The following is a 17016-nucleotide window of genomic DNA, read 5'->3' on the forward strand; positions in this document are numbered from 1 at the left end:
GAAAATGCTTCCAAACACTTAGCAGACCAGGCAGTAGCTGTGGGGAGCTGTGTGAAGCAGTGTTACTGTGTCAGGCCGATGGCCTGAAGGTTCCCGGTGCCACCCCTGTGAAACAGCTCACACACTTGCCCCAGCGGTAGAGACACGTTTACTTAACACCAGACACAGAAGTAGGCAGAGTTAAGGCTCAGGGTCAAATCCACTTTAGTCCTCAAAGCCACTGTGTGCTTAAAGAGATTTTGCTGGTCTTCAGTGTCTCAACAGAGGCTCATAAACTTTTCATTGCTTGTTAACCAGACTGAAATGAATAGCTTTCTTTTCTCTTGCATTTTTCACAGTCTCTGGATGCCCCTGGATGTTTTGCAAGCAAGGAAGCACTTACTTGAAATGTAGCCACTGATTTAGTATGGGAAAGATGGTACTGATATGCACACAGCAAGATCCCATAGTGACCAGCCATGTGCACCTGAAAAATGTGATTAATTCTCCTACCCAAAAGCTGCACCTATGGCGCTGCTGTGCTCCTCCAGTACTGCACCGGAGTGTTTACCATGCTTATGCCCTCAACTCTCTCTGGAATGAGACACAACCTTCTGGCTCGGAGGTGAGCAAAATTCCCACTGAGCTGCAACTGGGGCATTTGTTGGCAGTGTCTGGTGGAGCTGAGGGACCATGATAGAACATGGAACACCACAGCACATTGCAGGCCCTTTGGCCCATGATGTTGTGCCGACATTTTATCCTGCTCTAAGATCTATCTAACCCTTCCCTCCCACATAGCCCTCTATTTTTCTATTATTCATGTGTCTATCTAAGAGTCTCTTAAATGTCCCTACTGTATCTGCCCTCACAACCTCTGCATGCAGTGCATTCCACGCACCCACCACTCCCTGTGTTTAAAAAAAACTTACCCCTGACACCCCCCCTTATATCTTCCTCCAATCACCTTAAAATTATGTCCCCTCGTGTTAGCCATTGTCGCCCTGGGAAAAAATCTCTGACTGTCCACTCAATCTATGCCTCTTATCATCTTGTACACCTCTATCAAGTCGCCTCTCATCCTCCTTCTCTCCAAAGAGAAAAGCCCTAGCTCACTCAACCTATCCTCATAAGACATGCTCTCCAATCCAGGCAGCATCCTGGTAAATCTCCTCTGCACCCTCTCTAAAGCTTCGACATCCTTCCTATAATGAGGTGACCAGAACTGAACACAATATTCCAAGTGTGGCCTAACCAGAGTTCTATAGAGCTGCAACATCACCTCGCAGTTCTTGAACAATCCTCCCCACTAATGAAGGCCAACACTCCATACGCGTTCTTAACAACCCTATCGACCTGCGTGGCAATCTTGAGGGATATATGGACGTGGACCCCAAGATCCCTCTGTTCCTCCACATTGCTAAGAGTCCTGCCATTAACCCTGCATTCTGCCTTCAAATTCGATCTCCTGAAGTACATCACTTCACACTTTTCCGGGTTGAACTCCCATCTGCCACTTCTCAGCCCAGGTCTGCATTCTATCAATATCCTGTTGTAATCTACAGCAACCTTCTACACTATCCACAACACCACCAACCTTTGTATCATTGGCAAACTTACTAAACCACCCTTCCACACCCTCATCCAAGTCATTTATGATGGTGGATACTGTCAGCCCCTTGCAAGTCCTGTAGGCTGGGTTTGGCTGCTGTTCTTGTTGACCCGGTGCCTGACCCAGTTCCAGGCCCTGTTCCTGTGCCTGCCGTCCGCAGCCAAGGAGACATCACCCGTTGGCAACACGGGATCGATTAATGGGATGGTGCACATCTCCTGAGGAGCGATCGGGTGGAGTGGAGCCCCATATCTCTTGTCCCCTGCAGTGATAAACGTACATACGGTTTTTGTGTAGTAGGGCAGCACCATGGCGCAGCTCGTAGAGCCGCTGTCTCACGGCTCTGGGAACCAGAGTTCAATCCTGACCTGGGGCGCTGTCTGTGTGGAGTTTGCATGTTCTCCTTGTGACCGCGTTGGTTTCCCCCAGCTGATCCGGTTTTCTCCCACATCCCAAAGATGTGCAGGTGGGTGGGAAAATTGGCCACGTATAAGTTGCCCCTAATGTGTAGATATGTGGTGGAATCTGGGGGGGTGGGGGGGTGTTAATGGAAACGTGGGAAGCATTAAATGGGATCATTGTAAATTGGTGGTTGAGAGAAACAAAGGACTGCAGATGCTGAAATCTAGATGAAAAACACAATGATGCTGGAGGAACTCAGCAGGCCAGGCAGCATCCGTGGAGGAAAGCAGGTGGTCAATGTTTTGGGTCAGGACCCTTCTTCAGGACTGAAGGTAGGAAAAGGGGAAGCCCAATATATAGGAGGGAAAAGCAGAGCAGTGATAGGTGGACAAAAGAGGGGAGGTGGGGTGGGCACAGGGTGGTGATAGGTAGATGCAGGTAAGAGATAGTGATGGGCAGGTGCTGGGGAGGAGGGGAGAGCAGATCCACCAGGGGATGGGTCACAGGTAAGGAGGGAAAGGAAAAGAAGGGGCTAGGAAAAAGAGAGAGAGGCTGGGTAAGGGAAGAAGAGAAGAAGCCTGGTTGGGGGGGGCGTGTGTGTGTGTGGGGATTACCTAAAGTGGGAGAATTCAATGATGTTCGTGCTGTTAGGCTGCAAGGTTCCAAGACAGAAAATGAGGCGCTGTTCCTCCAGTTTGCGTTTGGAATTCTCCTGGCAGTGGAGGAGGCCGAGGGCTGACATATCAGTGATAGGTGGGAGGGGGAGCTGAAGTGACTGGCAACGGGGAGATGCAGGTTGCGGTTACGGACAGAGTGCAGGTGTTCTGCAAAATGGTCACCTAGTCTGCGTTTGGTCTCACCAATGTAGAGGAGGCCACACTTGGAGCACTGAATGCAGTCGATGATAGTAAGGAATGTGGTTGGTGGTCGGTCAGACTCAGTGAGCCGAGGGCCTGTTTCTGTGTGGCTCTCTGGCTGTACAGTGAGTGCTGAGGTCCACTGCCCAGACTCAAGGGCACAGGACAACAGGTCATAAGACATTAAGGAACAGGAGTTGGCCAATCGGCCCCTCGAGGTTAATCTGCCATTCCATGAGATCACGGCCTCAGCTCCTCTTTCTTTCCGAATCCCCATAACCCTCAACTTCCCTACAGTGTAAGAGGGTCAGTTAGCACTGAGGCGCTGACATCACACATTACGGGTAGATCCGCAGAACTCTGCAGCCTATCGTCCTGGCACCATGGTTGTCAGCTCTCGGTCAGTGGTCATACTCTCCCCCCCGAGTCAGCAGATTGTGGGTTCAAGTCCCGCTCCAGAGACTTGAGCACAAAGCCCAGGCTGGTGCTGACGGGGTGCTGCGCTTCAGCGGCCCCCCTTGGGTCAGAGGAGTTGTAAATCTTCTGCTTGCTCATTTGTGGCTGAGACAGATGGGTTGTTGGACACCAAGGGACTGGGGACTGGATGTGTGTGGGCAGGGCAATGGACAGCGCTGATCTCACTGAACGGCTAGTCAAACTCGAGGGGCTGAGTGGCCTCCTGCTCTCTTGATTTAATCTCCCTCTCTTTACCTTCCCCCCCACTCCACTTTCCCTTTTGCAGCAGAGAAGACTGGAGCCAGATTTAAAAGGGGAGAATATTAAGTTATGGCAGGACCCAGACAGGGTGATCGTTTCCCTCGGCAGAGCAGTCTATAACTGAGTCATAACGCTATTACAGCGCCAGTGACCCAGGTTCAATTCCGGCCGCTGTCTGTAAGGAGCTTGTACGTTCTCCCCGTGTCTGTGTGGGTTTCCTCCGGGTGCTCCGGTTTCCTCCCACATTCCAAAGACGTTCGGGTTAGGAATTTGTGGGCATGCTATGTTGGCGACACTTGCGGGCTGCCCCCAGAACACTCTACGCAAAAGATGCATTTCACTGTGTGTTTCGATGTACATGTGACTAATAAAGATATCTTAATTGAATGAGGGAAAGGATTGAGGGGAAAATATTTCCACCCAGCAGATGTTGGGGGTCTGGAACTCACTGCTGGGGAAAGTGGAGGCAGAAACACTTCACTGCATTGCTCCCTGAATGGGCACTCGAGACAGAGTCATGGAGTTACACAGCATAGAAACAGGCCCTTCGGCCCATGCCGACCTGAGCGAGTCCCATTTGCCCACATTTGGCCCATATCCCTCTAAACCTTTCTATTCACGTACCTGTCCAAGTGTCTTTTAATGAGATGCCCTTGGCCATGATGCTATGGACCAGGAGCAGGGAGGAAGGGTGAGCTCAGATGGCTTTCTTTGGCTGCCATGGACACAGTGGGCTGAATGGCCTCCTATTTGGCTCTCAGCACTCAGTCAAAGTCGAGTTTATTGTCATGTGCACCAGTCCATGTGTGCACAGGTGCAATGAAAAACTTACTTGCAGCAGCATCACAGGCACATAGCATCAGATAAGCAGCATTCACAAAAACATAAATTGAGCATAAATTAAACAACTTTTACAAAAAGAACACAATTAGAACATAAAAAAGGTCCATTTTAATGCAAAGTGGTCATTGTGTCGCGAAACTGTAGTGATTAGGGTTGTGTCAGTTGGTTCAAGAACCAACTGGTTGAACCAACTGGTTGAAGGGAACTAGCTGTTCCTGAACTTGGTGGTGTGGGACTTCAGGCTTCTGTACCTCCTGCCCGATGGGAGCTGTGAGAAGATGGCATGGCTCAGATGGTGGGGGTCACTCACCCCGTAGTCATAGAGCCATACAGCTCAGAAACAGGCCCTTTGGCCCATCAAGTCCATGCCAACCCATTTGCACTGACCCTACCTTAAACCCAATTTTTATTCTCGCCAACCCACCCCCCCCAGACTTCTACCACTCACCTACACACTGGGGACAATTGCAAGTTTCCATGACTATCTCTGCACCACCCCCCCCCGCCCGATCTTCCCCTGCCCTCTCCCAGGCAAGAATACCCTGCCCCCCTCCGTCCACTGACAATCCCTAAAGGCTGCCGGTGCGTGTTGACTGTAGTTTCTGTTCCGCCCTCGAGGACGAGATGTTGTTAACACGCTCTCCCACTATTGCACAGAGATACGCCGGAGAGGGTCAAAGGATGCTTCCAGCAAGTCGCTGCCCCTGTATGACACGCCCTACGAACCCACGGAGAACGGTGGAGACTCAGACACGGAGAAGGTGTCCTCTCAGCGGCCTCGAGAGAGCCGTCTCCCTGAGGATGACGAACGGCCGCCTGGCGAGTACGACCAACCCTGGGAGTGGAAGAAGGACCGGATCTCAAAGGCTTTCGCAGGTAATTGGTTCCTCATTAACCAATTGATGTCTTTGGCCTGTACTCAGTGGATGAGGATGGGGGGATCTCATTGAAACCTGCTGGATACTGAAAGGCCTGGATAGAGTGGATGTGGAGAGGATGTTTCCATCAGTGGGAGAGTCCAGGATCCGAGGGCACAGCCTCAGAATAAAGGGACATTCCTTTAAAACTAGATGAGGAGGAATTTCTTTAGCCAGAGGGTGGTGAATCTGTGGAATTCGTTGCCACAGAGGGCTGTGGAGGCCAAGTCACTGGGTGTATTTAAGGCAGAGATTGAAAGGTTCTTGATTGGTAAGGGGGTTAAGGGTTATGGGGGGAAGGGTGGGGAATGGGGTTGAGAAAAGAAAAAAAATCAGCCAGGATTGAATGATGGAGCAGACTCGATGGGCTGAATGGCCCAATTCTGCTCCTATATCTTATGGTTTAAGTCCACAGCTGCTTACTAACTGGTGCAGTCATACAGCACGGGAACAGACCCTGTGGACCACCGAGGTGATGTTGCTGTCTGTGTGGAGTCTGTGACTCCCAGTGACTGCATGGGTTCCCCCCCACACCCCAAAGACATGCTGGTTGGTTAATTGGTTACTGTAAATGTCCCCTTGTGTAGGCAGGTGACTGGAGAATCGGGGGCAGTTGATAAGTATGTGAGAGCGACTGGGTTAGAGGGGCATATACTGGTGGGCAACTGGGGCTCAAGGCATTGCTCTGAGAGCCAGCATAGACTCGATGGGTTGAACGGCCCCCTTCTATGTCATGTTAAAGATGGACTCTTGACCTCATAATCTACCTCGTCATAGCCCTGGCACCTTATTGTCTGCCTGCACTGCACTTTCTCTGTAGCTGTAACACTTTATTCTGCATTCTGTTATAGCTTTTCCCTTGTACTACCTCCATGTATTTAAATGCTTTGAAATGATCTGTCTGGATGACATGCAAAGCTAAACTTTCCACTGTATCTCGGTACCCGTGGTAATAATAAACCAATTCCAATTCCACATGAGAATGGAAAAGTTGTCTCCAGGAAAGGGCTGTGAGACTCGCTGTCACAGGGTCAGTAGAGCCCAGTTGACCACTCCCTTGGTTGAAGCTTGCCGTGGGAGGGGTGCTGCCCTCTAGGGTTCAACAGCCTATTGCAATGCACTGTCTGGGTTGTTGGATGGAATGCGATGGCTGGTGATGCTGCCAAGTTTCAGGAGAGGTGGGGTTCCTGGACTGCTCCCCCACGTCTCGCGCGCCCCCCCCCCACTCTCACTCCCCCCACCTCTTGCTCCTCCCCCCCCACTCTCACTCCCCCCACCTCTCGCTCCTCCCCCCCACACTCTCTGGATTAGATCGGGTGGTTATTTCTGAGCCAACATGGACAGGATGGGCCAAATTGTCTCTGATTCTCACACCCCCCGTCACTGGTTGGCAAACAAGAGCTGATGCCTCATGGTTCTCTTATTTCCTGACAGCATAGAAGGAGGCCATTTGGCCCATTGTGTCCATGCAATCCCATTACCCTACTTCCTTCCACGTAACCCATTCTCTTTCACGTTACCTCCCCCCCCAGTTCTCTTGCTGCCCAACTGCACTTGAGATTATTTACGGAAACCAATACACTTCCAACCTGCACGTCTCTGGGATGTGGGAGGAAACTGGAGCACCCGGGGTAAACCCGCGCACTCTCAAGGGTGTAAACTTTACACAGACAGCATCAGAGGTCGAGATCGAACCCAGGTCTCTGGAGTTGTGAGGTAGCAGCACTAACCACTGCGCCACCTCATTGTCTCTTCCCCGTCTGTCCAGCTCAAAGCTAGGTTAAAGGTCCTGTTGTGACCTGCCACCTTTCACAACCTTGGAACCTCTCAAAGAGTCTAACAGCCAGTGAGATACTTCTGAGGTGTAGTCACTGTTGTGTTTGTCGCCTGATACAATTACGGCCAGGAAAATTGGACCTTTCCTACTTTGATGACCACAATTCTGAGTCTTCCACCTCAGAATGTATAATCATTGCTCTTCATCGCAACATTTCAAATGCTTTGTCCTGAGCAAGTCTGGCCAAAGGTGGCTCTGTGGGCCCGGTGTGAGGAGATATCACTATCTCTTTTTAGTTTTCAATAATCTATTAGCTAAGCAGTTTTTCATCAGCAATAAATTGAGCACCCAGTAAAGACCAGACAAAGTGCCTTTCAATGGGCCTTTGGAAAAACGTGAAGTAATTGAGTGCAGAAATTGCTTTTTTTTTCGGGTACTCTGTGTCGCTATGGAAACCTCAGAGAGTGGAAGGAAAACAGAGCAATGGCTTGAAGTGGCAGAGTGAGTTGTTTCAGAGGGGTTGGTGTGAGAACAAGGAACGTGTCCCTGACACTTGGCTGGGCGATGTTTTGGCATTTGTCTGTGCGCTGTCTCTCCAGAAGGGTCCCAGCGTGGTAACGCACTGATGTGTTCACAATACCTGAGGAACTGTCTGTCAGCTTGTCCATTGTGGGTTTGGAGGGAGTTATGAATCTCTACCATGTCGGCAGGATCTCAGACAATACTTCAGTAGGGGCTGGATCTTGCAATACCAGGGAGGCTGTCGTGGCTATAAAGAGGGCCGTCAAAAGTAAAGAGAGCTCACATCCTTTTATTTGTTCATGGTGTGTGGTCATCTCTGGGAATGCCAGCTATTGTCCATCCCTTATTGTACCTGCACTGAGGAAGCAGTTCAAAGTCGACCACAGACTAGGTTATAGGGAAATAAGTGGGTCTGGAGTCACACACGAGCCAGGCCAGTCTAGGACGACAGACCTCCGACCCTGATTAGTGAACCAGGTGGGTTTTTTTGACTATCCAATCATTTCAAGTCAAGTCAAGTTTATTGTCATGTGCTCAAGTACAATGCAGTACAGGTTTTCCATTGTACCTGCTTGCAGCAGCATCACAGGCACATAGGTACAGACAACACACAGAACATAAATAATCCATACCTTGTATAAGACAGTGAAGAAAAAAGACTGCAAAACAAGACATTAATGCAAATAAAAACACACTCAGGGACAAGTCCATGCAAGAGGTGATACGCAGTGTTCCATTGCTGAGGTAGGGTTAGCGTTGCGCAGGTCGGTTCAAAAGTCTGATGCTTGTAGGAAAGTAACTGTTCCTGAACCTGGTGGGACTTCAGGGTCCCGTACCCACTGCCCAACAGTAGCAGCTAGAAGATGGCATGGCCCAGATGGTGGGGATCCTTAACGATAGATGCTGCCTTCTTGAGGCAGAGTCTCCTGTAGATGCTGTCAGTGGTGGGGAGGGCTGTGTCCACTGCTCTCCGCAGCCTCTCGCGATCCTGTGCATTGGAATTTCTGTAGCAGGCCGTGATGCAACCAGTCAGGATACTTTCAACAGTTTCACTGTTCCCTTTACCTGTCCAGCTGTGCTCAGGAGGTTGAGGGCATCTGTTGCTGGTGCTGGGTAAGAGGTGTCTCTGTGTGTGTGTGTGTGTCTCTCTCTCTCTCTCTCTCTCTCTCCCTCTCCCTCTCCCTCTCTCTCTCTCTCTCTCTCTCCCTCTCTCTCTCCCTCTCTCTCTCTACAAAGAGCAGCAGTCCCACCTCTGGAACTGAATCAATGAAGAGAGGTATCATTTGGGGTCAAGTGACTGGTGCATGTGGTAATTGTGGTTTGATCTGTGCCAAGTTCAGCAGGATCTGCCCACAGAAGGGTTCCTGTGTTGCAGTAACCATCAAGACTTTTAAGCAAAGCTACTTATAGATAGTAAGACAGTCTTTTAAAGAAAATACAGGTGACGTGGTGTTTATATACAAGCCAAGGTTTCGGTGCAGCCCAGGGAACTTCTGGTCACATGTAGAAATTGTGCGTCTAGGACATGAGTATGTCTGTGGAAATACTGGACCACAGTGGGAGCTCTGTAAACTGCCGTGGGCACCGAACCTTGCGAGGTATCCAATGCCTTTGCTGGAATGTGCCATTGATTTACCAGATCAATTCCTGGACATCAGGGTTAAGTTACCTGGTTAATATTAAAGTGAGCACCACGTCCTTTAATGGAAGAAATTCAGGTACTGATCTCTGCCCTGCACCGTCACATCTGTTATCACCCACACCACACGTTTTACCTCAGTTTTAACACAAATTATTAAAGCTTATTGAGGATATTTATATGTTGATGACAAGGCCGCCACTTATTGCTCTGGGAAGGTAGTGGTCTGCTGTCGGCTGCCCTCGCAGTACTGTTGGGGGGTGGGGGGTGGGGGGGGGGGGTTATAGGTGAAAGAACACTGTGTTTCCAAGTCAGGAGAGCCTGTGAGTTGGAGTGGAACCTGCACAGGGTGATGTTCTCACACAGCCGCTGCCCTTGAGTTGAATGCAGCACGGTGGCTACCTCAGTCCCAGCTCCTCCTGTGCAGCCTCTACCCCGCCCCCCCCACCCCCACCCCCACCCCCCCACTTACTCCAGCCCCCTCCTCTCGATTGCTGTGGGTGAGTAAATGAGGCAGTTTCCCACTATGGGGAGGGGTGACTGTACCCCTAGATGTCGTCTACCTGTCCCTCCCTGAGGTGAAAATGGACTCACACCTGGAATTGGCAGACAAGGTACAGATGTGACATTGATACAGATGTGCTCTCTCTCCCTCCCTCTCTGTCTCTCTCTCTGTCTCCGTTTCCCCCCCCCCCCCCAGACCCTGTACACACACTGCTGTATCTGTCCCTAGATTGCTCCCCTTTTAAACAATCCACACTGCGCCGACAGCCCAGCACTGCTGGAGGACCCTGCCCTTTACCGAGGGTGCTTGCTGTGTTTGGGTTGTTACGGGGTTGCCCATTAACCCCCACCTCGACTGAAGACCCACTGGTTCCAAGCTCCCGCCGTCCTGTATGGCCTGAATATTATCAGAACTCGGAGCTACCACATTTCAGCCGAGGGCAGTAACCTGTGATGCCTGGTGTGGTTGAATGGCCAGGGACTGAACGCTCATGCCCGTGCTCAGTCTGTGCTCGAGCAGTTCTGGCGCAGATCCGCCAGCAGCTCGCTCCCCTGGCCAGCACCTTCGGCACAGAAGGAAGTGCAGCAGGTAATGACTGATGTGGCGTTTCAATTGGCCTGAAGCTCCTTGTACGTTATTGTCAAGTCTGTACCTTAGGAGCTTGTCTGAAAAATCAGGAAGGTTCCTTGTAGTAGACTCCGCCTCCCCCAGTGTATACATGCCTCTGCCAGTGTCTGTGTGTGTGTGTGTGTGTGTGTGTGTGTCTCCTCCTCCTCCATGTGTCTCTGTCTCTGTGTGTGTGTCTCCTGTCTGTCTCCCTCTGTCTCTCTCTCTCCCTCTCTGTCTCTGTCTCTCTGTCCCCCCCTCTCTCTGTCCCCCCCCCCCCCCTCTGTCCATCTGCCTGTGTACAGTCTGTCTCTGTCTCAGTCTGTCAGTACACAAAATGATTTTCTTCCCCATCCTTCCCTGAGCAGGAGAAAGTGCCTGCAGATAATTAGACTGAAAATGAAACATTATTGGTGTGATTTTCCTTCCCAGTGCAATCACTATTGCTGAGATACAAAGAGGTATTTTCCATCTTTTTCCCATGATAAACTTGCCTGTATAGACAGCTGATGAGTAATAGGCACAGTCTGGCTATCTCTGATGATAACTGCTGCTTTTAAACTGCCCTTGTGCGGATAAACTGGTGCTGATAAAATTGAAGGCTGCATTGTCATCAGCCAACCATCCAGTGTGAGGGCTGCCAGTCTGTGGGAGTCAGCGGTCCTACCACTGGGGACAGAGACCGGTCAGGTGCCCTGACCAAGGGACTGCATCAACCGACCCATGGAGGAGAGAATCAGTGAAGGTTCCTGCCGCAGGTTTTACCTGAGCACACACCGTGCTGAGGGTGATACGGTGTACCCCCCTGCATTATGGCAAGTCCGGTAAAGGAAATTCACCCTTACGGAATTCACATATCTCTACCAAAAAATTAAGCTACGGATTAAAAATTTGCTCTTAGAGTCAGAGTCTGAGATACAGCACAGAAACAGGCCCTTCAGCCCAACTGGTCCATGCCGACCAAGATGCCCAGCTAAGCCAGTCCCATTTCCCGCGTTTGGCCCATATCCTTCTGAACCTTTCCTTTTCATTATTGCACCTGCTTCAGCTACTTCCTCTGGTGTCTATAAAAGCTTGTAAGTGAGGGGAAAAACTCTAAACACAAAATGTAAGAGAATTTACAAATCCTTTAAATCTTTTTTGAGGGTTCAAGTTATGGAAAGTCACGATGCAGATTGTTTTCGAGGAACACAATCTCTCCGTAATGTGGGGGTGTTACTGTACCCGGTCCCACCCACTCTCTCCCCCTCCTCAGCCAACTGTGTGCTTGCTTCACATACTGAGGGAGACCGTGGGGTCACAGTGTCGTACAGCACAGAAACAGGCCCTTCAGCCCACCACATCCATGCTGGCCTTTTTGCCCATCTACACCAATCCCCTTTGCCCACATTAGGACTGTATCCTTCTATGCCTTGCCTATTGGTGTCTGTCTAAATGCCTCCTAAACGTAGTATGTATCTGATTCCCACCACCTCCACTGGCAATGTTCCAGATGTCAACCGCTCTCTGTGTTCTGAGATTACTTTCCTCTAACCCTCCACCCCATGAAGTTTAGCTGCTCAGGAAAGGTCCCAGAGGGCCAGTAGCACGGAGAAAGGCACTATAGAAATGCGAGCATCTAACAACCCTTTCAGGACATCCCAACGCACTTCGGAATTTCTGTGTGGGTAGTGTCAAAAACACACCAGCCAACGTGTGTATGACGAGGTCCCATAAACAGTGTCCAGTTGTGATTGTAGAACTTCACTAGTGATGCTGGGAGATAGGTACTGACCCCAAGAACTCCCCTGTACTCAACGCAGAAGCAGAAGGATTCTATACATTGCTGTAGCAGTGAATGCTCATTGAAGTACCTCTGTCATCTTGGGGTAAGGGAGAACTAGGGGTTAAATGTTTAGCTGTCTGATCATTTATACACCGGGAGCCTGACCTTGCAGTATGACAGCTGACAGAGCCTCTGTTATTGGAACATCTCCATGCTGCATCTCACTATCTCGTTCTTTCTCTGGGCAGTGAAGAGATAAGACTAGTTCATCAAAAATCTGCCTGTTTGTATGTGACAGGTGAATGTATTTTTCTCTGCAGCAAGACTACACATCTCCTGTATAACAACCCAAGGTCAAGGCACCTAAGGGAACTGAAAATGCAATTTAAATGCAGTCCAATCGTGTTTGAAAGCGATAAAGATAATTTATAAGAGTCATGGTTTCCAGCACAAACCTTTAGAACAGTTTCAAACAATGTAAATTTAAAGCTGTTAGCACTGCCAACAGACTACCTGATAGATGTAGCGTATCCAGTCGGATTTGCTTTATTAAAATATGACTCAATTGTTTTCAATGTTCTTTTGGTTTTTTTTTCCCATCATGTTTCTGATTTTCCTCCTGAATTGAAAGGTTCCTGCCCAAGTTGTTGTCAACCTTGCTCCTCACTTGGAACTGGTTTTAGCCCCGTGTCAGCATTAACCCATTCCTTGCAGGCAAAGCCAGGCAGCTCTTTGACTATGTGGGGCTTTGCATAGAAACCTGGTCTGACCCTCATTCTTGCTCCACCAAGTTGGGGTCTTTGGTTAGGATAGCAAAAATCAGGTTGGCTAAATTTCCCGATTCCAACCCAAAGCCCAATGCATTAAAGGTTGGTACTGATCCTGACTCCAGAAGGGTCTCGACCTGAAACATCGACTGTCCATTTCCCTCCACAAATGCTGCCTGACCTGTTGAGTTCCTCCAGCTTTTTGTGTGTTGCTCCGGATTCCAGCATCTGCTGTGTCTCCTGACCTTGACTCGTTCAGGTATCGTGGACACAGAGTGAATAGTTAGGGAAGTGATCAAGAACATTAACCCTACCTGGCTTACTGATGCTTGGAGCCAGTGAATCACCCCAGACCATGTGCAGAGTGCAGCTGACACTATAACTAAGCAGGTCTCTCACCATTGAGGCAGGGGCTGTGAGAGGGGATGAGGTGAGAGACCAAAGCAAGTCAGACACCCTGTAATGTGTGGACATTCCGAGGGTTGGGATGAAGAATCAGTTGCGCTCTGTGGACTGGATTTAAGGGGCTGAATGCCCTCTCCTCTCCTACCAATGAAGTGTAATTCTAATGAAGGAACCCCATCAATCAACTGCACAGCAAGGTCCCGTAAACCGCAGTCACAGGATAACCAGATATGTGCAAGTTTAGCAATGCTCTAGCCAGGACCAGGAAGGGTTCCTCAGTCATCATCAAAACAGCAGCATGCAACCTTTCTCAACATTTAAATATCACTTAATTTTTCTACATCTTCTTTTGGTTTAATGTCTTATCAGAATCAGGTTGTTGTGAAATTTGTTGTTTTGCGGCAGCAGTACAGTGCAAGACGTAAAAATTACTACAAGTTACAAAAATAAGTAGTGCAAAAGAGGAATAATGAGGTAGTGTTGATGGACCGTTCAGAAATCTGATGGTGGAGGGGAAGAAACTGTTCCTGAATCGTTGAGTGTGGGTCTTCAGGCTCCTGTACCTCCTCCCCGATGGTAGTAACAAGAAGAGGGCATATCCCGGGTGGTGAGGGTCCTTAGTGATGGATGCTGCCTTCTGGAGGCACTGCCTGTTGAAGATATCCTCGATGGTGGGGAGGGTTGTGCCTGTGATGGAGCTGGCTGAGTCTACAACTCTGCAGCCTCTTTCGATCCTGTACATTGGAGGCACCACACCACGTCTTGTCTGAAGCTCAGTGCAGCACTTCCTCAGTCCTGAATAAGGTTCACACCCATAACCCAGCTCCAAGGGGAGACGGCTGCCCACTGCAAGGTGAGTGACAGGGTTAACGATATTCCTCTTGGGTTACGGGCTGGCCTTGCTCTCTGGGTGGTTGGGAGTGTTTAACTTGTTTTGTACACTGGGCAGTGACCAAACCCGCCAATTCTCCACTTAGTCACAGTCTGGAGATGTTGTTAATGATGGGCTCACGGCACCCCAGATGTTCAGCAGTTGCCTGCAGCTCCTTCAGGGTGACCTCACTGACAGTGAAGCACCTCGGGTGGTTTAATGTGTAAAGGGCGCTGCGCAAATCCAGGTTGTTGTTGTTGAGAGAGTGAAAAGGTCAAACCTTGAGGGGGGAAGGGGTGGAGAAATAAAATAAATATCTTGTGTCCATCTTCATAGGAAACCTCCTGGAAATAGGGGAAAGAAGCAAAGGGATTATCATTCATAACAAAAATAGTATTGGATAAGTGAATGGGACTGAAGGTGATAAATCACCAGGACCTGATGACGTGCATCCTGGGGTTTTAAATGAGGCGGCTGAGGAGATGGAGATTAGGAATAATTATGTTATTATAGGGTTAGAAAGTGGAGGCAAATGGAGGGCTGCAGGGGTTGCTGCTGAGGCCCCAGATGATCAGAATGTATATCAAAGGTTTCGGTGAAAGGTTCAAGTGTGATATATCCAAGTCTGCCGGTGACACATAGCTGGGTGGCAGTGTAGTCTGTAAGAAGGATGCAGGGCGGTGTCACTGAGTTATAGGCAAATACACGGCAAATGGAATTTTATCTGGAAAAACGTAACATGTTTTGGCAGAAAACAAAAATGAAGTACTCTTTCAAATGTTGAGAAAGGTGTTGATATTCGGAGGGACGAGTGTTCTTGTACATGAATCACTTGAAGTTAACATGCAGGTAGAATAAGCAATTAAGAGGTCAAACAGTATATTAGTGAAGATCATAAAAACCTGCAGATGATGTAAATCTGAATTAAAATCAGAAAATGCTGGAAACACTCAGCAGGTCAGGCAGCGTCTGCGGAGAGAGAAAGATTTAACATTTAAGATCCGGAACCCTTTATTCGAACTGGGAAAGAGAGGAAAAACAATTTTTTTAAATGGTAAATTGGCTTACTATTTTCACATGTACCGAGGCACAGTGAAAAACTTGTCTTGCATACCATTCATACAGATCAATTCATTACACAGTGCATTGAGGTAGTACAAGGGAAAACAATAACAGGATTCAGAATAAAGTGTTACAGCTACAGAGAAAGTGCAGTGCAGGCAGACAATAAGGTGCAAGGCCACAAGAGGTAGATTGTGGGGTCAAGAGTCCATCTTATCATACTAGAGAAGAACAACGGAAGACCAAATGGGTTAATGGGGGTATCACAAGCATGTTATGTTTTTAATACATCTCTGTTATGTGCTGCTAATAGTGAGGCTGTGGGACATGACCAGCAGGTCAGATTATATATAAGAAAAGGCTGGGCCAAAATGAGCCTTACACTATGTTAGTGTTTTTTGCAAGAGGATTTGAGTACAAGAGTAGAGATGTTTTGCTACAATTATATAGAGGCCGGATGAACCTGTCTAGTTTGTTGTACAAGTGATCAAGCAGTTTGGGTCTGTGCTCTGTAGAGTTGAGAACAAGAGAAGATCGCATTGAAACACCCAAGAATCTCGCAGGGTTTGAGCAGTTAAGTACAAGGATGATTCTCTTGGCTGGGTATCTAGAGCCAGGGGTAACAGTCTCAGAATAAGGGGTCAGCCACTTAGGGCAAAGATGAAGTATTCTTCATCCAGAGGTTGGTGAATCTTTGATATTTTGTATGCAGGAGGGCTGTGGAGGCTGCATCACTGAGTGTATTCAAGAGTGTGCAGAAGCAATTGGTAGAGCTTTAGACACAAAGGGAACATGCAGAGGTAGAGATTCAGCCATGATCTTGTTGAATTGGAGAGTGGGAGGGTTGGGGGGGGCGCGGGCATTCGCCATGCACAGAGCACTCACGGGAAACGTCAGTCACACACGCGGACCGCTCACCACCTGCTGGGATCTCCCACCACACACAGGGACTGTGCTGAATGTGCAGGGACCATCCAGAGGCGAACACCCACACATCACAGACCTCTCCTGCTCGGCCTCAGGACCACTGCTTGACTGGGCTATTCCAGGGGCACATCGACCATCCCCCACCTCGATAGTCCTCTCAGCGACCTGTACGTACACAGTGACGCATGCCACAGGGAGCGTAATCGGTCAAGATCTGGACCAAACCACAGAAGGAGTTACTTGGACAGATGGGCTTTGAAGGTTCCAAAGTCATGCAGATGCTGTAAATCTGAAATAAAAACAGAAACTGCTGGGAACACTCAGCAGGTCAGGCAGCATCTGTGGAGCTGACCTTCTGTCAGAACCTTTTAGTCTTTGCAGAAGAGAGAAAATGGGTCCAGGGCAGAGTTGAGGGAGGCATTTCCAGAACTTGGGATCTATATGGCCACCAAGATTGGGCCAGTGATCCGTTATGTAGGGACACAGTCACCCAGATAGATTCCACAGAGACAGGCCCTTCCCTGTCAACACTACCTTAGCCTCAGCACCAGGGGCATGGTCCATGAGGTCAGGCTCTGATTCTTGTCTGCAAGCTGCACAGTACTGGAGCAAACCCCTCCTGTAGGAGTCTAAAAATGGGCAGCAACGGATATGGGGGTTGGCTGATGGTAAACAGGAGAGGGATAACATTACGGAAGTGTGGATAAACACGAAATTCCAATGCACAGCTCGGCACTAGGAGCTTTTATTGTTGCTCAATTATTTAGACTTCCTGATGCTGCTGAGTCCTTTAATAGACAGCATCTCGTTCCAAGGTAAACATTCCCTGGTTTGGTCAGAGGC

General features: G+C 49.1%; 1 protein-coding gene across 2 annotated transcripts in view; it reads left to right on the forward strand.

Annotated features, from left to right (window-relative positions):
* Positions 1-17016, forward strand: part of LOC127585338 (SH2 domain-containing adapter protein F-like) — a 180106-nt gene that overhangs the window by 85961 nt on the left and 77129 nt on the right. For both annotated transcript variants that reach the window (XM_052042723.1, XM_052042724.1), the window contains exon 3: positions 5068-5286. In XM_052042723.1, the coding sequence (XP_051898683.1) occupies positions 5068-5286 (219 nt within the window). The remainder of the gene's footprint in view (positions 1-5067; positions 5287-17016) is intronic.

This window comes from Pristis pectinata, chromosome 32, assembly GCF_009764475.1.
Source record: "Pristis pectinata isolate sPriPec2 chromosome 32, sPriPec2.1.pri, whole genome shotgun sequence".
Lineage (NCBI taxonomy): Eukaryota > Metazoa > Chordata > Chondrichthyes > Rhinopristiformes > Pristidae > Pristis > Pristis pectinata.